The sequence below is a fragment of the Chiloscyllium plagiosum genome, chromosome 5, assembly GCF_004010195.1.
Source record: "Chiloscyllium plagiosum isolate BGI_BamShark_2017 chromosome 5, ASM401019v2, whole genome shotgun sequence".
Lineage (NCBI taxonomy): Eukaryota > Metazoa > Chordata > Chondrichthyes > Orectolobiformes > Hemiscylliidae > Chiloscyllium > Chiloscyllium plagiosum.
In genome coordinates, this window is record NC_057714.1 from 50,373,222 (window position 1) to 50,398,031 (window position 24,810).

Sequence of the window (24,810 nt, forward strand, 5' to 3'; positions counted from 1 at the left end):
AAGGTTTTGTGATTTACACATGAAAGAAGTGAAACTATCACTGTATTCTAACAGATGAAAGGCTTAACAGACAATCAATTTTTCAATGTATAATTTCAGTTACATCACACTGTAAATTTTTGCTATAAATTCTGTGTTACGATCGAGTCCTCCACTATCACCTGATGAAGGAGCGTCACTCCGAAAGCTAGTGTGTTTCCAATTAAACCTATTGGACTATAACCTGGTGTTGTATGGTTTTTAAAATTATGAGAATCTGTATAGAATGGCCAGCAAGAACCTATTTCCTTTCGCAGAAAGAGCTCAATACCAAATGGACAAATATTTCAAGTATTTTGCACAGCAGTTAATGTACAGTTGTTGAGAAAACTTTCTCATCAAGAGGCTGGAACTCATTGCCTATGAAAGGCTGGCATAGGCAGAAACGCTCACTACATTTAAAATTACTTGGACATGCGCTTGGAGGGATGTAACCTCCTGGGCTATGGACCATGGGCTGGCAAGTGGGATTGGGTTGCATCAAACTGCCACAGTATAAGGAGACTGGTTCAGTTCAGGCAGCCTGTCAAATGATCAATTAATTAAACCTCTGCAGCATACTGGGTGATATATTAGATTATCAATGCTCCACTGCAGGTCACCAATGATCAATCAACCTATTTGTTCAATAATGCAAACTGGAAGGGAGAGGCTCTTGTGGCACAATGGTAATGTTCTTACCTCTAAACCAGGAGACTGGTTCAAGTCCCAACTGCTCCAGTGCTTGCAACAACATGTTGATTTAAATAACTACAAACTAGAAAGGTCATGTATTTCATTCTGGGCTGGTATGGCTCAAGCTGTGCCACAGATATGTAATCTCCTTGTAAGTCAGAATCTAAAGTTCTAATGGGATGCACAGTCCCAGCTGAAAGCTGCTCTGATATATCAGGCAAAGCAATTCTGCTAGTTAAATGTCACCAAAATGAATAAACATACTTGGGTGTCCTCATTTCTTCCTCTGGGCTTTTTGGATTTAAGTGGAATCTACTGTGTGGGAAGACATTAAGCACTCATTTCTGTGGAAATAAAAGGCCTGCAGGTGTCTCAGTTTTTCATCATCCAGCCTCCCACCCAAACATACCCTGGAATACTTCCTTATTGGAAACTCCTTGTGAAGATTGGGCTGGATTTAAATGGCCACATGCCAAGACTCTTTAATAGATACTGAAAGGGAAGCTTTCATTAAAAATGGGTGAAAAAAATCCAGGTACTGTTCCTCTTTGAACTCCAGCATCCAAACCCAAGTGAAACAAAGCCATTCGGATGTTTTGCTAGAAGGTCACTGACCTGAAGTATTAACTCAATTTTCCTCTCTCTTTGCATAAATGCTATCTTCACCCAATGAGTTATTTCTGGCATTTTAGTTTTTATTTTGTTCAGGAATGATTTTAAGAGGAATTTCTTCACATTAATATGAATATTCTGTACTTTGCAAGAATTTGTCATGCTAATCAATTAAAAATTTCAAGGATGAGTAATATATGTGTGTTCAGCAAGGGTACTATTTATGGAACCAAAGTGAAGTACCTATTTGAAAAGCAGATCATCATCTACCATTTAACCAAATCGAGGTAAAGACTGAATGGCCTTCTCTTGTTCTTATGTTCTCTATCTCATATACTGCAACCAGCAGCAGCACTTTTAGTTGTTGGCACTAGTTATTATGGCTCTGATGTTCTGACATATCATGAGCAGCATGAACAGAGCACCATAACACTTTGCTAGAGCCGATTTTGTGATACATTTTCTAAATTCATAGAATAGAGCTGTCACTGGTAAGACCCACTTTGGTTAACCATACCTTTTGAGTCAACCCTCCATAAAAAGTAATGGAGCCACTGCATTTTAATGACAATTGATAGCTCCATGGACACTAATATTGTCACTAAATTTCAATTCTAGATTATTTTTCTCATTAATTGAATTTAAATGCCACAAATGGTGATGGTTGGAAATGAACCTGTAAACCCTGAGTTTTAGCCTATAGATTATTAATTAAATAACGTTACCATCAGACATTTTCTAATCAACCTATTCAGAAATGTTACTGCACAACTTTGGAACAGGCATAATTTGAACCTGGGCTTCCTGGCTCAGAAAAAGGGACACTACCACTGCCCCACAAGATCCCTTAAAAAGGTACCCAGTCTGTGGTTGACCAGTTTGGTGACAAATCAGAGAATTCTACAACATTGAAGAATTTACAGGGTATTTTAAATTAACTGTGCAGATCAACTGGAGCAGGTGAAACTTGAATCCAGGCTCTCTGGCCTAGGGTAGAGGCACTATTAAGTGTGCCATAGGAGCCCTCGACATTACCACCAGATATTTTCTAATCAGCTTGTTCAAAGATATTGTGACACACCCCTGGAGCAAGTAGGACTTGAACTTGGGCCTTCAGGTGAGAACCCTACCACTGTGCCACAGAATTCCTTGACATGACCACTATGCTACAATCTTCTGTTCTCACCAGCTGGTGCAATTTATACAGTTCTGGAACACGGCATTTCAATAAATATACACCAATTGCACTTTAGTACATATCAACTCAATGTGGCAAATATGGGTACGAGCTTAGTAATGAGCTGATCTCAACTTCTGGGATTTAACCATCTTTGAAAACAGAATAATGTTGCACAATTATGGCTGCTCACATCCTCTAACTTTATTATACAAGATGCATTAAAACGTTCTGTTCAGTTACATTCTATTCATAGGTTCTCATTACCACAAATCAAAGTAATCGCAAGTATAAAACAACTTTATCACTGGTCCTCATAATAACGTCCCGACCTTTTTACAAGGTCTGGGTTCAGGTTCCTCCTGTCCTACAGGTGCATCATTCCAGGATGACTAAAAATAATTCACAGCTTCATTGTTTTATCCACAGAAAGACAAGTGTAAAGTATGTTTACTCACCGGAGATACAAATTCAGAAAATGGTTGAGCATATGACAATAGCAATAGTGCACAATGTATTGGATGCTGTGACATTGTGCCCTTACTAAGTATGTAAACTGAAGTGAAAGTAAGATAACACCAGTCCTAGACAATAACATCCTTTGGTAAAGAGCAGCGCTGGTTAAAGTACTAAGGCTGAAGTTGATTCCAGTTTGGTGGCTGCACATTATGATATTCGTACTGTACATTTTCTACAACATATGTGAATTGGAATGACAATGACTGTTCCAAACTCAGACAGTAGAATAGGAACACTCATGTACAATACACATGTTAAATTTGCATACCATTGTAAACAAATCATGTCAAAGACTTGCTTGTCATTCTCTGCAAGTCACAAATCTAACATAGCTTAGTCAACATAAAGCATTGACTTTTCATTCTGTTACAATATTACAAGAATAAGTCAATAGACTTAGCAATTACAAACATGAAGCATATCAACTCACATTAACTTTGAAGCTCTGCAAATTGCCATCAAGGAACTGGACATTACAGATGATCTCTGACCGATGTTTATCTCTTGGTACTTCAAAGGCACGTGTGTGGTTTGTTCTCCCACCCAGCACACGAAATCGTGATGTCATCACTCTCTTCCTAACACCTAAGTAAAAATATTAAGATGAAAGCTAAACAGCTGAAAAATTCTTATCCAGTTATCAATGCTGGATTAACTTCCATTAGACCGTAATTTCATTTGTACTGAATAGATCTCAGAAATCTGAAGCTTTGTAATCAGTAAGTACTATCTCACTGAACATATAAATGAACCCTGAATCGTTAATGAGATTCTTCCTAATCTCTTAAGGTACTTAATAATTATAGCACAGCCAATTCAAATTATGATAATTGAAACACACATCAATTTGAGATACTGCGTTAGGGCAAGCCAACAATGTAGTTTTCAGGTAAAGGGTTGGGGATTGGATGAGGGTGGAATGGTTTAGAACATAGAACAGTACAGCCCATAGAACAGGTCCTTTGGCCTATGATGTTGTGCCGAGGTTTAATCCTAATGTAAAATATAGTAACTTAACCTATGCACCTCTCAAACTCACTGGTATCCATGTGCATGTCCAGCAATCACTTAAATGTCCTTAATGACTCTGCTTCCACCACCACTACTGGCAATGCATTCCATGCATTCACAACTCTGTGTAAATAACCTACCTCTGACGTCTCCTCTCTACCTTTCTCTTAATATCTTACAACTATGACCCCTTGTACCAGTCAATTCTGCCCTGGGGAAAGGTCTCTGGCTATTGACTCTATCTATTCCTCTCATTATCTTGTATACCTCGATCTCCTCCTTCCTCCAGAGAGAAAGGTCCGAGCTTAGTCAGCCTCTCTCCATAAGGCAAGTTCTCCAGTCCAGGCAGCATCCTGGTAAACCTTCTTTGCACCCTCTCCAAAGCCTCTGTATCTTTCCTATAGTAGGACGACCAGAACTGGAGCAAAACCTCGCGTCTCTTAAACTCAATCCCCCTGTTAATGAACGCCAAAACACCATATGCTTTCTTAACAACCCTATCCACTTGGGTGGCAACTTTGAGGGATCTATGTACTTGCACACCCAGATCCCTCTGCTCCTCCACACTGCCAAGAATCCTGTCTTTAATCCTATATTCAGCACTTGAGTTAGACCTTCCAAAATGCATCACTTCGCACTTATCCAGGTTGAAATCCATCTGCCATTTCTCAGCCCAGCTCCACATCCAGTGAATGTCCCGCTGCAGCCTGCAACAGCCCTCGATACTATCGACGGCAGCGTCAACCTTTGTGTCATCTGCAAATTTACTAACCCACCCCTCAACCTCCTCATCCAGGTCATTTATAAAAACTACAAAGAGGAGAAGCCCAAGAACAGAGCCCTGTGGAACACCACTGACCTCCAGGCAGAATATTTTCCATCTACAACCACTGCCTTCTGTCAGCCAACCAATTTTGAATCCAGATAGCCAAATCTCCTTATATCCCATACTTCCTGATTTTATGAATGAGCCTACTGTGGGGAACGTTATCAAATGCCTTGCTGAAGTCCATATACACCACATCCACTGTTCGACTTGTCTTGTCACCTCCTCAAAGAACTCAATAAGATTTGTGAGGCATGACCTGCCCCTCACAAAGCCATGCTGACTGTCTTTAATCATGCTATGTTTTGCCAAATAGTCATAAATCCTATCCCTCAGAATTCTTTCCAAAACTTTGCTGACCACAGACGTAAGACTGACTGGTCTGTTATTGCCAGAGATTTCCCTATTACCCTTCTTGAAAAGAGGAACAACATTTGCTTTCTTCCAATCCTCCGGTACAACTTCTGTGGAGAGTGAGGAGGCAAAGGTCTTCACCAGCGGCTTAGCAACCTCCTTTCTCATAGACCAGATAAATCTGGTCTGACCCTGGGGACTTATCAATCTTCCAACACAAAAAATTTCCAACACAGGGAAGAATCATTGAATCAAGGCACATAGGCATCATTTAGGGATACGGTGCATTAATGGTAAATTTCATTAGGCTGATAATCCAGGGGGATAGGCAAATACTTCAGGGACACAAATACAATTCTCACCATGGGAACTGGTGAAATTTAAATTCAGATTAATAAAAGTCTGATGTTGAACGCTTCTTCTGGTAATTACAACTATCAAACTTTTATTATTGTGAATACTTATCTGAACTGGGGAAGGATATCCGCCATCCTTATTGTTGTAAATACTTATCTGATTCACAAACTAGGGAAAGATATCCACCATTTCAACAACATGTGACTCCAGATCCACAGCTATGTAGCTGAACTACAACAGTAGTATTCAAATGGCAATACAGAATGCCAGCCAGGTACGCTCTGCCCACGAAAAGCATTACAAATCGTATCTGGCCAATTATTGTCCCATTTGAATGGTGCCATCAAACAGCAGTTACTCAGCAATACCTTTCTCACCAATGTGCAGTTTGGATTCTGCCAGGACCACTCAACTCCTAACCTCAATACAGCTTTGGTTTAACCATGAATAAAAGAGGTGAAGTGAGAGTGACAGCCCTTGACCTCACGGCAGCATTTGACTAGGTGACATTAAGAAGCCATGGCTAATTGGAGTCAATGAGAATTGTGGGAAACTCTCCACTGGGTGGACTCCTATCTCGTACAAAAGATGATGGTTGTGGTTGCTGGAGGTCAGTCATTTCAGCTCCAGGACATCTCTGCAGGGTAGCTCAGCGTAGTGTCCTAAGCCCAACTATCATCAGCTGCTTCATTAACAATCTTCCCTCCATCATAAGGTCAAAGTGGAGACATTTGCTGAGGATTGCAAAATATTCATCATCATTTGTAATGCTTCAGATACTGAAGCAGTCCATATTCAAATGCTCAACGACCTACACAATATGCATACTTTGGCTGATAAGTGGCAAGGAACATTCGCTCCACACAAGTACCAGGCAATGATCATCTCCAAGAAGAGCTTGACATTCAATGGCTTACCATCACTCAATCTCCCAATATCAACATCGTTGGGGGTACCACTGACTGTAGACTTAACTCGACTGCCCAAATACTGGCCAGAAGAGCAGCAAGCAACAAGGCACAAGTTAGAATGATAAAATGCTGTCTGTTTGCTTAGATGAAAGCAGTTCCATCAATAATCTAGAAGCTCAACACTATCCAGGCCAAAGTCTGCTTGCTTGGCATGCCAAGCATGACCTCAACCATTTACACCTTCTGCCTCTGACACATAGTAACAGATGTGTGTATCATGCACTGCAGCAACTCATCCAGGTTCCTCTAACTTCACCTTCTAAATTCTACACTGTGAACACCTAAAAAAGGACAGGACAACAGATGCAGAGGAACAATGAACACCTGCAAATTTCTCCTCCAAGCTACAACATTCTGTCTTAGAATTGCATCTGCATTCCTCACGGTCACTGGGTAGAAATCTTAAAACTACGTTCCTTACACCATTGTAATTGAAATGCAACAGCTTGGAAAGGCTGCTCATTCCACCTTCTCAAGGAGATTTTCAAGGGCAATTAGGGGTATACAACAAATACTGGCCTTGATAGTGATATCCATGTCCTGTGATGAAATAAAAGAATTTTTAATTGCCTTCTGAAGTGGCCTACTAAGCCACTCAGCTCAAAGATCATTAGGAATGGACAACAATTGCTGACCTTACTAATGACGTCCAGAAGGAATAACAACTTTAAAAAGATTTTTAAATCATCCATTCTGTCATCAATACAACTCTGTTGGTCATGACCCTACAGTATATCAAGGGAGACAATGGCCGAGTGGTCACTAGACTATTAATCTAGAAACTCAGCTAATATTCTCGAGTAGTGGGTTTGAATCTGTCATGGCAGATGGTGGAATCTGAATTGGAATTAAGAATCTAGTGACGATCATTGCTGATGGTCAGAAAGACCATCTGGTTCACTAAGGTGCTTCAAGGAAGGAAATCTGCCATCCTCACATGGTCTCGCCTACATGCAACTCCAGACTCAAGAGCCAGCTGGTTGATTATCAACTGTCCTCTCAACTGATAGCCAGCAACACCCTCATCTGATGAATGAATAAAGAAAGAAAAATTCATGAAAACCAGGGTTTAGAAATAGAGACCGTACAATGCAAGAAAATAACTGAAAGAGGAAACATAGGGCGACAGAAAGAGAGATAAAACGTGCTTTCTGCAAATTGGTTTCCTAAATTACAATATCAACCCCCAACTCAGGCCGGGCAAGGAGGCAAGTCTTGAATCCCAGGATGTCAGTCCCAATCGGATAAGGAATCCAAGTTGCTATAACAGCTTCGTTATGCATGTTGTTGTCAGATTCTGGATTAGTGGTGCTGGAAGAGCACAGCAGTCAGGCAGCATCCAAGGAGCAGCGAAATCGATGTTTCGGGTTAACATGTTGTTGTCAGAGCCAGGAATAGTAGAAGCTCCAAGTTCCTTCCATCAACTGGTTGACCAGGACTTGCTCCTGCTCTCAGTGCCTGACATTGACATGTACTTGAAGGACTTACATGTTGACATTCAACCTGTTTGATTGCATTGTGAACACATTTTTGTTGGATATGAAGTACTGGTGTGGGATTTGAACCTGGTGTTTCTGGTTCAGAGGCAGGAATGCAACCTATTTCCATAAGACCATAAGACCATAAGACATAGGAATGGAAGTAAGGCCATTCGGCCCATCGAGTCCACTCCGCCATTCAATCATGACTGATGCGCATTTCAGCTCCACTTACCAGCGTTCTCCCCGTAGCCCTTAATTCCTCTAGACAACAAGAATCTATCAATCTCGGCCTTGAAGACATTTAGCGTCCCGGCTTCCACTGCATTCCGTGGCAATGAATTCCACAGGCCCACCACTCTCTGGCTGAAGAAATGCCTCCACATTTCTGTTCTGAAATGACCCCCTATAATTCTAAGGCTGTGTCCACGGGTCCTAATCTCCTCGTCTAACGGAAACAATTTCCTAGCATCCACCTTTTCCAAGCCATGTATTATTTTGTACGTCTCTATTAAGTCTCCCCTTAATCTTCTAAACTCCAACGAATACAATCCCAGTATCCTCAGCCGTTCCTCATATGTTAGACCTGTCATTCCAGGGATCATCCGTGTGAATCTCCGCTGGACACGTTCCAGTGCCAGTATGTCCTTCCTGAGGTGTGGGGACCAAAACTGGACACAGTACTCCAAATGGGGCCTAACCAGAGCTTTATAAAGTCTTAGTAGTACATCTCTGCTTTTATATTCCAACCCTCTTGAGATAAGAGACAACATTGCATTCGCTTTCTTAATCATGGACTCAACCTGCATGTTTACCTTTAGAGAATCCTGGACTAGCACTCCCAGATCCCTTTGTGCTTTTGCTTTATTAATTTTCTCACCATTTAGAAAGTAGTCTATGCTTTTATTCTTTTTGCCAAAGTGCAAGACCTCGCACTTGCTCACGTTAAATTCCATCAGCCATTTTCTGGACCACTCTCCCAACCTGTCTAGATCCTTCTGTAGCCTCCCCACTTCCTCAGTATTACCTGCCTGTCCACCTAACTTCGTATCATCGGCAAACTTTGCTAGAATTCCCCCGGTTCCCTCATCCAAATCATTAATATATTATGCGAACAGCTGTGGCCCCAGCACCGAACCCTGCGGGACACTGCTCGTCACCGGCTGCCATTCTGAAAAAGAACCTTTTATTCCAACTCTCTGCCTTCTGTTAGACAGTCAATCCTCAATCCATCCCAGCAGCTCACTTCGAACACCATGGGCCCTCACCTTGCTCAACAGCCTCTCGTGTGGCACCTTATCAAAGGCCTTTTGAAAGTCTAGATAGACCACATCCACTGGGTTTCTCTGGTCTAACCTACTTGTTACCTCTTCAAAAAATTCCAACAGGTTTGTCAGGCATGACCTCGCTTTACTAAATCCATGTTGACTTGTTCTAATCAGACTCTGCTCTTCCAAGAATTTAGAAACCTCATCCTTAATGATGGATTCTAGAATTTTACCAACAACTGAGGTTAAGCTGATTGGCCTATAATTTTCCATCTTTTGCCTTGATCCTTTCTTGAACTTGGGGGTTACAACAGCCATCTTCCAATCATCCGGGACCTTTCCTGACTCCAGTGACTCTTGAAAGATCTCAACCAATGCCTCTGCTATTTCCTCAGCCACCTCTCTCAGAACTCTAGGGTGTATCCCATCGGGGCCACAAGAGCTCCTCAAAACAAAGACAACCTGAAATTATTTTATTGACTATAAAATGCTTTGGAACATCTTAGATCATGAAAAACACCAAGTAAAGTGTAATGTTTCTTTCTAATACTCGATACTCAGCATTCTAATTGGACTTTTCACATTATAATCAACGCAAATATCCAAAATTGTGTTCCTTAATGCTGTTTTTTGCTTCCTAATTCACAGCACCTAAAACATATATGATAAATAGCCACCGAAACACCTGCAATGAAATAGCCGGAAACTAAAAGTCTATTATTATAACAACTGATAGGCTACATTCTACATGTTCAACGAAGTATGTTAATGGAATGAAAGCTAGAGGTTTGGAGGCATAAATGAGATTTACACAGAATAGTTGCTTACTCTTCCGGTTTCTAGATTCCAAAAATGCTAACTCATCCAAATTCTGACATCAAGCATACAAGAGCCCTTGAATCAATAATGTTGGCAGAGGGAAATAGCATATGGAAGTTGACTTATGGATGATGCTTCTGAGCAGATAAACAAAAAAAGAGACTGGAAATATTGAGCATATGGAGGTGACTATGCAAGGCAGCTCCAGAAAAATAAATTGCCAGAGATATCAGAAAGCTAAAAGAAACAGCATACAAAGATAAAAAACTACAAGCAAAGATCCCAGTGAACAAGAAATATACAAAGGGCAACTAAAGGTGAGAAAACTAATAACATGAGCTGTAGAGGACAAGTATGAAAATAAACTTGCCGGAATATCAAAAATGATCACAAAACATTTTTGCAATTACATTAGGGAAAAGACGGTGGACAGAAAATGTGTGGGTGCCTTAAACTGTTAATGGTGAGTTTGTCAATGAAAATAAGGAAATGTCAAACATATTGAACAATTACTTTGTGTCAGTATTTACAGCAGAAGCCAGTATGCCACATGCCCCAAGGAAACTATTACTGAATCAAGGACAGGGACTCAAAAATACGTAAACAATATCACAGCAATGAAGTAATTCATGAGAATAAAAAGATGGCAAACACCCAGGACCAGATGGTTTTCATCCCACAGTTTTAAAAGGTGAGAACATTGAAAGAATATCATTACAGTATCTGCAAGGTTAATTAAATTCAGGGATTATTCAAGTGTAATAATAGTTCATTTCAAGAGTGGTTCTTGAAATTTTCTTGAAAACTACTTTTTGATTTTTGGCTGCTACGCTTTGGTTTTCAGGGACTCTTTTCTTAGTCCTTCCATATACTATGGAGATCACAGCTAATGCATTTTTGTTTAGTACACATAAATCAATAAGATTTTTTGTATTATTTACTGCAAGACAGAAAAAAGATACACAAAAAGATTCCTCATACACATCAAGTCTAGTTTTTCAAAAATGTGCTCATCATTACAAAATGGGTCAACACCAAGACCACTGTTCCACCATTAATTAAACATTCTGTGCAATGACCCAACAAATAAAGTGGTTACGAAGTATTTTGAGAAGTTCAAAGGGAATATCAGTTTTTAAAGGAGATCAAACCCTACGTAATTTAGAAGTTAGTAGCAAATTGAGGACACAAGGAATCTTATCTCCTAAACCTGACATTGAGTCTCTCATTGCCTTGGAAACTTCACTGTCTCCTCACCACCAACCTTAACTCATGTGACTCCAGACAGAGCAATTTGGTTGACTCTAAATGTACCTTTAAATACTTTGTTACATCAAATTTTTAAAAGGTCTCAAAAACAAAAAAGAATTAATGGATGGTCAACCAAGGCCATTGTGTCAAGGGCACCATGCCTCACAGTGCCAGGGACCTGGATTCAATTCCACCCTCGGGTGACTGCCAATGTGGAGTTTGCACACTCTCCCCATGTCAGCATGGGTTTCCTCAGAGTGCTTCAATTTCTTCCCACCATCCAAAGATGTGCAGGTTAGGTGGATTGGCCATGCTAAGTGCCCAAAGCATCGATGGATGTGCAGGCTGGATGGATTAGCCATGGGAGGGGTGGGGGGTGGAGGGGCGGGGGAAGGTGTCTGGGTGGGAAGCTTTTCAGAGAGTCAGTGTTGACTCAATGGGCTGACTGGCCTGCTTCCACACCATAGAGATTTCATGGTGTCAAAGTCCTCCTTATCAGCATCTGTGGAAGCAAGATAACTGTCTCACAGGCTAGTCAATCAACAGCTTCACAAAATCTGACCTTACTGGCCAAGTTCCCAAATAACACAATCGTTAACTCTGGCTATGAACTGACCAATGGCAAGTCAGAGCCGGCAGAGCTTCTTGTCCACATTCAGGAGGGTGTTCCCCTGACAGTCTTCAACAATGATTCTGGCTCCCGTGCTCCCAAATCTCATGCATCAGGTCAAAAGTTGGCAAAAATAATTTGCTGACAAACAACAAGTAATGTTCACAGCACATAACTGCTAAGTAATGATAATTTTCAGTGAGAAAATCTAACCACAACGCCATGATATTCAATAGCATTACCATCTCTAAATGCTGCTAGGTCCAAATCCTGGAATTCACTAAGGGAATTAGGGCATTGTGGATAAATCTACAGTATATGGAGCAGCTCAAATTCCAAACTACCAACATCCTGTGGGCCACACTTGACCAAAACCTGAACTGGACTAGCCATATCTTGTCAATACAGCAGGTCAGGGGCTATGAATCCTCCAATGGGCAACTCCTCTCCTCACTGACCAGAGCCTATCTCACATCTACAAAGCACAAATCAGGAATGTGGTGGAACACTTCCCACCTGCCTGGATGGTGCCACGCTAACAGTGAAGAAGCTTGACACCATCCAAGGCAAACAACCCTCCTGAATTGTATCACATCCACAAGTATCCATTCTCTCCACCACTGAAGCTCAGTAGCAATAGTGTGTACAATCAACATTGCAGAAATTCACCCACACTGCTTAAATAGCCCCTTCTAAACCTCTGATCTCTATCCATCTAGAAGTACAAGAACAGCAGATAAAGAGGAACCTCGATTATCCGAACAAGATGGGTGGGCAGTATTTCGTTTGGTTAATTGATTATTTGGATAACTGATTCAATACCTCTCCTCTGGGACTCAGTTTTCTGAAGTTTCCTTCTTCCTTGCTCTGCCTGCCTTGCTCTCTCTCTCTATCTTTCTCAGCGTTTGTTTCTGAGCAGACACAATACATGTACGGGACCTGCAGCATTGCTGTAGCCTTTCGCTGCCGCTGATTCACTTCAATGGAATTGACAGAGTGAGCACTTGCTATGTTTGCTCCCCTTTCAGGAGACTAAGGAGCAGCACACCGCACAACACCATTACCAAATCCCCACCCACACCCCCACCACCACACATCCCCACCCCTGGAATGGAGACGGCAGCTGGACTGGACACCAACAGCAAGACTGGTGCTGCCTTTGGAGGGTGAGTCTCAAAGTCGCACACTAATGCACACAGCCACACACACAACTTTTTGATAAGTTCTCACTCTGCCCTGTACAGGACAGTATTGGAGAGATTATCTGGGAAAGGGGGGTTTAGGGTACACCCCTGTCTAGAACTCCAGGGAAAGTGTGGGAAGAGAGAGGGAGTGCAGGAACTCAGTCATTTGGAAATGGTGCATGGATTCCCAATGATGTCCAGGACTGTCTTCGGCAACATTTCAGTAAGCCAAATTCAGTGTAAACAAAAGACGCAATCAGTGTTGGTAACACTTCTTTGATGTATTGTTTCTATCGGAACCTTGAGATCTTCTTCGGATAATCCGAAATTCGGATAATTGATATTTGGATAATCGAGGTTCCTCTGTATATGGTGCACAAAACTGCTACCGGGGGTCAGAGCATTAAGTATAGGAGTTGGCAAATCACGTTGCGGCTGTACAGGACATTGGTTAGGCCACTGTTGGAATATTGCATGCAATTCTGGTCTCCTTCGGAAAGACGTTGTGAAACTTGAAAGGGATCAGAAAGGATTTACAAGGATGTTGCCAGGGTTGGAGGGTTTGAGCCATCAGCAAGAGCTGAATAGGCTGGGGCTGTTTTTACTGGAGTGTCGGAAGCTGAGGGGTGACCTTAAGGAGGTGTATAAAATCATGAGGAGCATGGATAGGGTAAATAGACAAGGTCCTTTCCCTGGGGTGGGGAATCTAGAACTAGAGCGCATAGGTTCAAATTGAGGGGGCACAATTTAAAAGCGAACAAAGGGACAACATTTTCACGCAAAAAGTGATGAATGTATGGAATGAGCTGCCAGAGGAAGGAGTGGAGGCTGGTACAATTACAACATTTAAAAGGCATCTAGCCGGGTATACGAATAGGAAGGGTTTAGAGGGATATGGATCAAGTGCTGGCAAATGGGACTGGATTAAGTTAGGATATCTGGTCAGCATGGATGAGTAGGACTGAAGGGTCTGTTTCCATGCTGTACATCTCCATTACTCTATGACTCTATAATAGAAGTTGCTGGAAAAGCTCAAAGGGTCTGACAGCATCTGTGAAGAGAAATCAGAGTTAACGTTTTGGGTCTGGCGACACTTCCTCAGAACTCTTTTGGGTTTTATTAGGTAACATTGCTTGTTTAACGAGCTGACGCAAGCACAATAAGCCAAATGCTTGTTCTGTATCACAGCACTGCTGTGATTCTAAGATCATACTCTTCGCAAAGTTCTCATTTTCTTGCTTCATGGGACAAATAGAGTACACACATTTGATATTTTATTCAGATTGAATGGTGTAGAGGCATGGATCAGCCAGTAATAAATATTTTTGCATTGAAATGCCAAGTTGAACTATTTGTTCTACCTCTCCCCATCCCACAACTGAACAGAATACATAACCTTTCAAAGTAACGTTCACCACTTTGCGAGAAACTGTAGGATTTAAAAGACATCTACAAAGTTTCAACAGGATAGCATTGGGAAAATTTCTAAAAATTTACAGTGGTCCTAACTCACCCAGTTTTATCCCATGACCAGTAACTGTTGAGTAAGAATGGCAATTCACCAAGAAATAAATAGACATACATGCTTTGCAAAATCTCAATACAATACTAAAAAATTGAAATTGCATGCTACCACTTGCCTGGTCTTAAAAGAAAATGTGTTACGAAAAGACAAAATAGGTCAGTGAAAAGATCAGTTAAAAGCGCATATTTTAATTAGCAATTTGTAGAGTTCCACACCATTCTCAGACTTGTCTTAGTGAACCTAATATTTTGTGCCTATGATTAAATTAGATCGTGACAAACCTGTTTTCCAAAAGAAATGCAGCCAGGCTTAAAATTAATCACAAACAAGGCGAGAGATCAAGTATCTTTCTGACTACGCCACAGTTTAGCTCATACTTTCACATTCCACTGGTTTCCTGTCCACATGACTAAGAAGGTAGCTTTATGATAGGTACACAACTTGATATTTTACAATCAATGCCAGATGGATCAAATCCAATTTAATGTAGCGAGTGTACAAAAATCTTGTAGCAACACCTACTTTTATTTGTTGATTCTTCACCTGCAAGTCTGGAAACCAGCTTCTGGTGAACATTTTAGGAATCAGAACAAGACGACAAATTTAATGAACCCATCTAGTTAATTTTCTTGCAGTGAACACTGAAAATGAACATAAAAAATGCAACAACCATAAAATTGATCAAAATAGTCATTCAATTCCCTAAGTAGAAACCCAGGGGCCTTTCAAAAATGTATTTGACTACATTAGCATTTTACATCTTCAGACTGAAAAAGGTATCAATATGGTTTTTGGTAGGTAAATGATAGAAGATCCAGAAGTATGTTAAGAATATGGAAACTGTAGGAGGGGGTCTGTTAAAAGATAAATTAAGTTAAACAATTATAGGTAATCAGAATATCTCTATTTAGTCAAGAAGATTACAGATGAATGAAATGGGATGAGACACATTAAATTTAGTAAAGTGTTGTGCAGAAAATGAAAGGACTGACTATGCATCAAGCACTTAGATAAAATAGATTATGGAAGCATAAAACAAAAATGCTGAATTTCATGATGCTTTGGCTGAAAGTTTGTATAGTTCTATCACTGGATTGGAGCACTGGAGGAAAACAAATGCAGGATCATTTTAAAAGGAGTTCGGTAAAGCCCTGGAGAAAATGCTCAAGAACAAAGATTGTATAAAATGCTAGAAATGAATACTTGCCAAAGCATAGGTGTCAAATGGCTTAGTTAGTACAGTAGAAGAATGGGTCATACCTTAAGAACCTACTAGAATTCTTCGAAGAAGAAATTCAGTAGTGAAATAGCTTAAAACAGAAATGTGCTTGTATAGAACCTGCAGAATAGAAATGGGGCATTAGGTCCAACTGGTTTAGTTGACATGCTCCTATTTATACTCCACAAAAGCCTCCTCCCAATTTAATTACATATTTCCACCCAGGTCTTGATCCATTTATTCTTGTTCTCTCATGTGTCAAGCATAAATGTATCAATATTACTTCACTGTACATGGCAATTAGTTCCATATTCTCATCTATGTAAAAGAAATTTTTTTTTATCTTTATGCCCCTTTGCTTCGGGCTCAACCACAAGTGGGAATAGTTTCACACCACACTTATTTCCAAAATCCTTCTTAATTTTGAAGATTTCGCCAATAATCCATAATCTATTTTCCCAAGGAAAAGTAGTGCTTATTGGCTCAAGCATCCACATAATTTAACAGCCTTGCAAATTTTCTACACAGTTGCACCAATATTTTATTTGTAGAATATCTGTGAAAGAGCTTTGTCTGAAGCAGGATACAAAAAAAAAACTGTATTCTAAAGGTCTAGACAAATTTAACATGAAATCTGATGTGGATTTCCAAAAGGTTTTCAGGCCCTTGACTGAGAGTATTAAGAAATATAATGCCTCAAGGAATTGATGACAAATCGGCTTAGCAATAAAAACTGATTGTGGTGAAACAGAAAAGTGTCATCTTTGGTTCAGTAGAAGTACACGCGGTTAAGTCAGAAGGTCTTGGGTTCAAGTTCCATACCAGAAATTTAACACATAATCTAGGTCTGCATTTCAATGCAATGTTGGGGAAATGCTACAAGCACACAGGTGCCACTTTTCAAATAAGACATCAAACCTAGGCTCAGTTAACCTTCCTAAGTGTACTTAAAATATCCTACAATACTATCTGGAAGAGGGTCAACATGCAACTGTCTAACACTGATAACAGATGATTTGATTGTTTACTGTTTTTGTGGGAATTGGTTGTGCACAGATTGTCACAGACCAAATTGGCAGCCAAAGTGAAAATGTTCCTGCACCTGGGCCAAAAACGCCAGATTCAAGTCCCACACTAGGGCATGTGGACCACAGTATCCTTCACACAATTCAAAAGACTGATAACTAGCCTGCGAACCTTTCCACCATCTTCCCACTATCCCACAATAAGACAAAAAAAAGCACGAAGATACGCCAAAAACAATGACAACAATACACATCAAAAAACTACATGATAAGATGCAAAGTCATTTGGGACACCCTGAGGTGCTATTTTCCCATGGTCCACTATTTTTTTTTCTCTTTTGAGTAGATATCTCGCTCTTTATAAGCATTTAATTCTGATTTTGCTTTTATCACCCTGTTTAGGGTCAGCATTCCAGATCATGTCTCACTACACAAAAAACCTTGATCCCTCCTCTGATTGGTAAAAGTCATCTTAAATTTGCACGTCTCCCAAGACACACAGCATATTCTAAACAAGTTCCGAATTGATGCTCTTCGTATTCGTGCTCTCAAAACCCTTCATAATTTCAAACATCTTAATTAAATATCACCGTAGCACACACTGCTCTAAAAGAGAACAGTTCCAGCTTTCTGCCCACCAATATACCTGAATTGCTGTGGTTCTGTTCGAAGAGCTGGAAGATTTTGTTGCAAACATTTCGTCCCCTGTCTAGGTGACATCCTCAGTGCTTGGGAGCCTCCTGTGAAGTGCTTCTGTGGTGTTTCCTCCGGCATTTATAGTGGCCTGTCCCTGCCGCTTCCGGTTGTCAGTTTCAGCTGTCCGCTGTAGTGGCCGGTATATTGGGTCCAGGTCTATGTGTTTGTTGATGGAGTTTGTGGATGAGTGCCATGCTTCGAGGAATTCCCTGGCTGTTCTTTGTTTGGCTTGCCCTATCATGGTAGTGTTGTCCCAGTCAAATTCATGTTGCTTGTCGTCTGCGTGTGTAGCTACTAGGGATTGCTGGTCGTGTCGTTTCGTGGCTAGTTGATGTTCGTGGATGTGGATCGTTAGCTGTCTTCCTGTTTGTCCTATATAGTGTTTGAATACCTGAATTCTCACAGCCTTGCTACTAAGTTTGCTCTGCACTCTCTCCATGGGCTTGATATTTTTCCTCAAGTTTGATGCCCAAAGTTGGTCATAACATCCAACTAATGCCTCTCTTTACAATATCTAGGATCCTCCATGCTTTATAATAGTCTCTAAAGCCTCAGTAGTTTCTTGGGAATGATAGAGTTGCTCCACAAGGAGAGATTCAGTTGAATGGGTCTATATTCTCTGAGGTTAGGAAGAATGAGAAGTAATCTAATTGATACATAGAAAACTCTGCGGGCGTGTTACAGGTTAAGCGCTGAAAGCCTGTTTCATTTAGCTAAAGTCTAGATCTGCGTGATGGTCATAGATTCAGGATAAAGGGTCATCATTTAGAACTGAAATGGGGAGAAATTTCTTCACTCTGATGGTTTTGAATCTTTGGAATTCATTGCCAGAGAGTTGTGGATACTCGTTCAATGAATATATCTAAGATAGAGTTCTTGAATGTTGGACATGACGGGAACAATAGAATATGGTGAGAAAGCAGAGTTAAGACCATAAGACCATAAGACATAGGAGCGGAAGTAAGGCCATTCGGCCCATCGAGTCCACTCCACCATTCAATCATGGCTGATGGGCATTTCAACTCCACTTACCCGCATTCTCCCGATAGCCCTTAATTCCTTGTGACATCAAGAATTTATCAATTTCTGCCTTGAAGACATTTAGCGTCCCAGTCTCAACTGCACTCTGTGGCAATGAATTCCACAGGCCCACCACTCTCTGGCTGAAGAAATGTCTCCGCATTTCTGTTCTGAATTTACCCTCACTAATTCTAAGGCTGTGTCCACGGGTCCTAGTCTCCTCGCCTAACGGAAACAATTTCCTAGCGTCCACCCTCTCCAAGCCATGTATTATCTTGTAAGTTTCTATTAGATCTCCCCTTAAATCTTCTAAACTCCAATGAATACAATCCCAGGATCCTCAGCCGTTCCTCATATATTAGACCTACCATTCCAGGGATCATCCGTGTGAATCTCCGCTGGACACGCTCCAGTGCCAGTATGTCCTTCCTGAGGTGTGGAGACCAAAACTGGACACAGTACTCCAAATGGGGCCGAACCAGAGCTTTATAAAGTCTCAGTAGCACAAGAGTGCTTTTATATTCCAACCCTCTTGAGATAATTGACAATATTGCATTCGCTTTCTTAATCACGGACTCAACCTGCATGTTTACCTTTAGAGAATCCTCAACTAGCACTCCCAGAACCCTCTGCACTTTGGCTTTACGAATTTTCTCACCGTTTAGAAAGTAGTCCATGCTTGTATTCTTTTTTCCAAAGTGCAAGACCTCCATTTGCTCACATTGAATTCCATCAGCCATTTCCTGGACCACTCTTCCAAACTGTCTAGATCCTTCTGCAGCCTCCCCACTTCCTCAGTACTACCTGCCTGTCCACCTAACTTTGTATCATCGGCAAACTTTGCTAGAATGCCCCCAGTCCCTTCATCCAGATCATTAATATATAATGTGAACAGCTGCGGCCCCAACACTGAACCCTGCGGGACACCGGCTGCCATACCGAAAAAGAACTTTTTATCCCAAATCTCTGCCTTCTGTCAGACAGCCAATCCTCAATCCATACCAGTAGCTCACCTCGAACACCATGGGCCCTCACCTTGCTCAGCAGCCTCCGGTGCGGCACCTTATCAAAGGCCTTTTGGAAGTCTAGGTAGATAACATCGACTGGGTTTCTCTGGTCTAACCTACTTGTCACCTCTTCAAAGAACTCCAACAGGTTTGTCAGGCACGACCTCCCCTTACTAAATCCATGTTGACTTGTTCTAATCTTGCGCTCTGAATTTGTTCTGCTAATGATTGCAATTTGTGAACTATTGGGTTTGTTCCTCCACCACACTTCAAATTGTATCAAATTGGTTTATATGGTGTCCCCTCATCATTCCTTTCAAAATGCATCAGTTCACACACTGCTCTATATTAAATTTCATATATTTTATCCAATTTTTAAAAATAGATTGGAGGCACTGTTGATGACATAAGACTATAAGACATAAGAACAGAAATTGGGCCATTCAGCCCATCGACTCTGCTCCGCCATTCAATCATGGCTGATAAGTTTCTCAACCCCACTCTTCCACTTTCTCCCCATAACCTTGATCGTCTTGATACTCAAGAACCTATCTATCTCAGTATTAAATATACTGAATAACCTGGCCTCCACAGCCTTCTGTTGCAATGAATTCCACAGATTCACCACCCTCTGGCTGAAGAAGTTTCTCCTTATCTCTGTCTAAAAGATCTTCCCTTTACTCTAAGGCCAAGCCCTCGGGTCCTAGTCTCTCCTACCAATGGAAACATCTTCCTAACATCTACTCTGTATTTTGTATGTTTCAATTATATCCCTTCTCATCCTTTTAAACTCCATCGAGTATAAACCCCGAGTCCTCAAATATTCCTCTCATATTAAGCTTTTTATTCCCAAGACCATTCTCGTGTGCCTCCTTTGAACATGATCCAGGGCCAGTACATCCTTCCTGAGATATGGGACCCAAAACTGTGTACAATACTCTACATGTGGTCTGATCAGAGCCTTATAGAGCCACAGAAGTACATCCCTGCTTTTATATTCAAAATAAATGAAAACATCTATTCGGTAAATCAAGTACTAGAACACATTCAAAGAAGGAGACCTAAGAAATGAAATTAGAACATAGAATAATGCAGTGCAGAACAGGCCCTTCGGCCCTCGATGTTGCGCTGATCTGTGGACTTTTCTCAGCTCGTCCCTCTACACTATCCCAAAATCATTCATGAGCTTATCTCAGGATTGTTTAAATCTCCCTAATGTGGCTGAGTTGACTACCTTAGCAGATAGGGCATTCCACATCCTTACCACTCTCTGGATAAAGAACTTGCCTCTGACATCAGTCTTAAATCTATCACCCCTCAATTGAATGAAAGAAAAATGCTTTAGGGAGTGAGTATGAGAGCATAGGCACAATATGAGTGGGACAAACACAGCAAAGCAGTGGGCTGCAAAAAAAAAATTAAAACAGAATACAGAGAACAAAAACTGGTTGTTCACCTCAACTGAATTATGATCACATTTATGCTCTATAGAAGCCTCCTCTGAATAATATTTTCTCATCTTATTACTACAATGTTCTATTTCAACAAAAACAAAAATTGCTAGAGAAACTCAGCAAGCGTATCTGCATTTGTAGAGAGAGAGACTGCTGAGTTCCTACAGCAATTTCTGTTTTGTTTCAGATTTCCAACGTGCGCAGTTCTTAGTTTTGTTTTGTGGTCTATTCTAACGCTCTTCTATTTATCTAGCTTCTCCTTAAATGCATCGTAAGTGCACATAGCATCCAGTTATACATCCTTGCCACTTCTGGATAAAGACATATCTTCTGAGTTGAATTTATTAATAACCATCTTATATTCATGTCCCTAGTTTTGAACTCTCCTGGATGTAGTTCAGAGAAGATTGACTAGAATAATCCCCAGAATGGAGTGGGTCTCTTATGAGCAAAGGTTTGGAATCTACTCATTGGAATTTAGAAGAATGACGGGTGATTTCATTGAAACATAGGATTCTTGAGGGGCTCAACAGGTTAAATGCAGAGAGAATGCTTCCCCTCATGGAAGGAGCTAGCACAACAGGGCATAGTCTCTGAATAAAGGAGCACCAAATTATGTCTGAGGCAAAGATGAATTTCTTCTCTAAGCAATCAAGAGCCTTTAGAACTCCTTGCCACAGAGAGATGTGGGGCAGAGTCCTTCTGTATATTGAAGGCTGAGATAGATAGATTCTTGATTAGTGTGGGAATCAAGGGTTATGGGGAAAGGGCAGGAAAGTGCACACGAGGAATACTGGGTCAGCCATGATCCTACTGAGTGGTAGAGCAGGTTCAATGGACCAAATTAGCCTACTCCTGATCCCATTTTTTTTAAAAATGGTCTTACGGTCTTAAATAATTTCTTCATGCACACCCAATTAAAACCCTCCATTATGCTGAAGACACCCATCATTTCACTTCTAACCTTTATCTAGAAAGCAAAGTCCCATTCCGTTCACCCTTGCCTATTAAGTATTATCACTCAGTTCTGACATCATCCTTAGGAATTATTTTTGCATCTTTGCCAGCGCCTCTATATTTCTTTTATAACATACTGACCAGTAGTATCAGGTTGCTTCGAACAGTTACATATTTTTGAAGCAGTTAATTTATTTTACCCAAACTAACAGTAGGCGAGATTAACTTCTATAAACTCTGCTATTACTACATATTTCAAAACGTCTCAACACTCTCCAAGGAAAACTGAATGTTTTAGTGACAAACGAAATTTGCCAGAAACCAGCTGACTTCCCAACTTCCATGACAGGTGCAAAAGCCGATACTAAATTTCTCTGGATTTATGAGGTTTTTTTGTTCATGGTACATTCAAGTGGAGAAGGGACCATCCACATTACTCAATGTTGGATATAATCAGTTAAGATACTAATTTTGCATATTAACTCATACATCAACATGAACACAGTGGCCAAGTTTGGAATCTTTCACAGTACACAACTTTCTTATGACAACAAGAGACAGAAATTGTACATTAGTGATGTTTAAACAAAATAAGGAAGCATAGGGCAGTGTGTTTTTCTGGCAACATCTCAACCAAGAGGACATACATTTGGTTTGATAATTTACTGTGACTTTTGTTTAGAATTGGTACTCATTACAAACAAGATTAGAGTGGCGCTGAAAAAGCACAGCAGGTCAGGCAGCATTCGAGAAGCAGGAAAATCGATGTTTCGGGCAGGAGCCCTTAATCAGGAATCTGAGGATTACTAACAACTAATAGCCCAAGTTGGATTTTCTTACCATATATGAAAACAAACCTTACTTGAGCCTAAAAGTTAACTGAGTGTTAGCTTGAAATTGTACAAAACATGTAGATTAGAACAAAACAATTAGTGAGTTTTGAGAAGATTTGTAGCTCAGATTGAGGTTCTGGATGCAAGTTTGTTCACTGAGCTGGAAGGTTCATTTCCAGTCGTTTCGTCACCCTACAAGGTAACATCTTCAGTGGGCCTCAGGCGAAGCACTTTACATGATTCCAGCTTTCTATTTGTGTGTTTGGGTTTCTTTGGGTTGGTTGCCATTTCCTGTGGTGATGTCATTTCCTGTTTTTTTTCTTAGGGGTGGTAGATGGGGTCGAACTAGATGTGTTTGTTGATAGAGTTCCGGTTGGAATGCCATGCTTCCAGGAATTCTCGTGGGTGTCTCTGTTTGGCTTTTCTTAAGATGGATTTGTTGTCCCAGTCAAAGTGGTGTCCTTCCTTATCTGTATGTAAGGATACTAGTGAGAGAGGGTCATGTCGTTTTGTGGCTAGTTGGTGTTCATGTATCCTGGTGGCTAGTTTTCTGCTTGTTTGTCCAATGTAGTATTTGTTACAGTCCTTGCATGACATTTTGTAAATAACATTAGTTTTGCTTGTTGTCTGTATAGGGTCATTCAAGTTCATTAGCTGCTATTTTAGTGTGTTGGTGGGTTTGTGGGCTACCATGATGCCAAGGGGTCGGAGTAGTCTGGCAGTCATTTCAGAGATGTCTTTGACCTGGGGGAGAGTGGCTAGGGTTTCTAGACATGTTTCGTCTGCTTGCTTGGGTATGTTGCTGAGAAATCGGCAGACTGTGTTAATTGGGTAGGAGAAAGTGAGGGCTGCAGATGCTGGAGATCAGAGCTGAAAAATGTGTTGCTGGAAAAGCAAAACGTCGATTCTCCTGCTTCTTGGATGCTGCCTGACCTGCTGCGCTTTTCCAGCAACACATTTTTCAGGTCTGATCTCCAGCATCTGCAGTCCTCATTTTCTCCATTCCTGAAGAGGGCTCATGCCCGAAACGTCGATTTTCCTGCTCCCTGTTAATTGGGTACCCACTCTTTTTGAATACACGGCATAGGTGATTCTCCTCTGCTCTGCGTTGTACCTCTGCGCTGTAGTGTGTGTTGGCTCGTTGAAATAAATGTGCTGATGAAGCTTCGTTTGTGGATGTTGGGTTGATTGCTTCTGTAGTTCAATACTTGGTCTGTGTTGTTTTCCTGTAGACGCTGGTTTAAAGTTGCCCACTGGCTGTTCGCTCTACCCAAAGAAACCCAAACATATAAATAGAAAGCTGGAATCATGTACAGTGCTTCGCCTGAGGCTCACTGAAGATGTTACCTAGTAGGGTGATGAAACATCTGGAAATGAACCTTCCAGTTCAGCGAGCAAACCTACATCCACAGAAAAAATTATTGTACAAAGAGCACCAATTTTAATTTACCATCCACCCATGTTTTCAAAATCAAAATTGAGAACTGTGCATTCCTTTTGAATGGCCCTTTGACAGCAAAGATATTGTAAATTAAAGTGTTCACTTAGTGATTTGAGCTTTTCAGGAAAACAAAACCTCTGTTCCAACTGCATTGCATTGACAGTTTGACTGCTATATTTGAATGTGTCCAGAGCGATGCCTTGCCAAACCCATGATTTGGAGATGTCGGTGTTGGACTGGGGTGTATAAAGTTAAAAATCACACACCAGGCTGAAGGAGCGACGCTCCGAAAGCTAGTGAGCTTCCAATTAAACCTGTTGGACTATAACCTGGTGTTGTGTGATTTTTAACTTTGCCACACCCAAGTTGGTTTGCAAAAAAATTTGATTGCTGAAGTTGTGTTTTGTAAATCCAGGTGCAAAATATAGATCTAGAAATAAAAATGAAAATGGGATGTGCAGTTTTTTTTATATAAATCTGTA

At 40.9% G+C, this 24,810-nt stretch overlaps 1 protein-coding gene across 7 annotated transcripts in view; it reads right to left on the reverse strand.

Moving 5' to 3' along the window:
• The window catches only part of LOC122549888 (tyrosine-protein phosphatase non-receptor type 3-like), a 218,108-nt gene that overhangs the window by 152,804 nt on the left and 40,494 nt on the right, over positions 1-24,810 (reverse strand). For 5 of the 7 annotated variants that reach the window (XM_043690065.1, XM_043690067.1, XM_043690062.1 and 2 more), the window contains exon 2: positions 3,453-3,607. The exons of 1 other annotated variant lie outside the window; for it this stretch is intronic. In XM_043690065.1, coding sequence (XP_043546000.1) covers positions 3,453-3,590 — 138 coding nt within the window. In that variant the 5' untranslated portion in view covers positions 3,591-3,607. Of the gene's footprint in view, positions 1-3,452; positions 3,608-14,957; positions 14,976-24,810 lie in introns of those variants that run through there. One more of the 7 variants, XM_043690064.1, reaches the window with a different exon arrangement.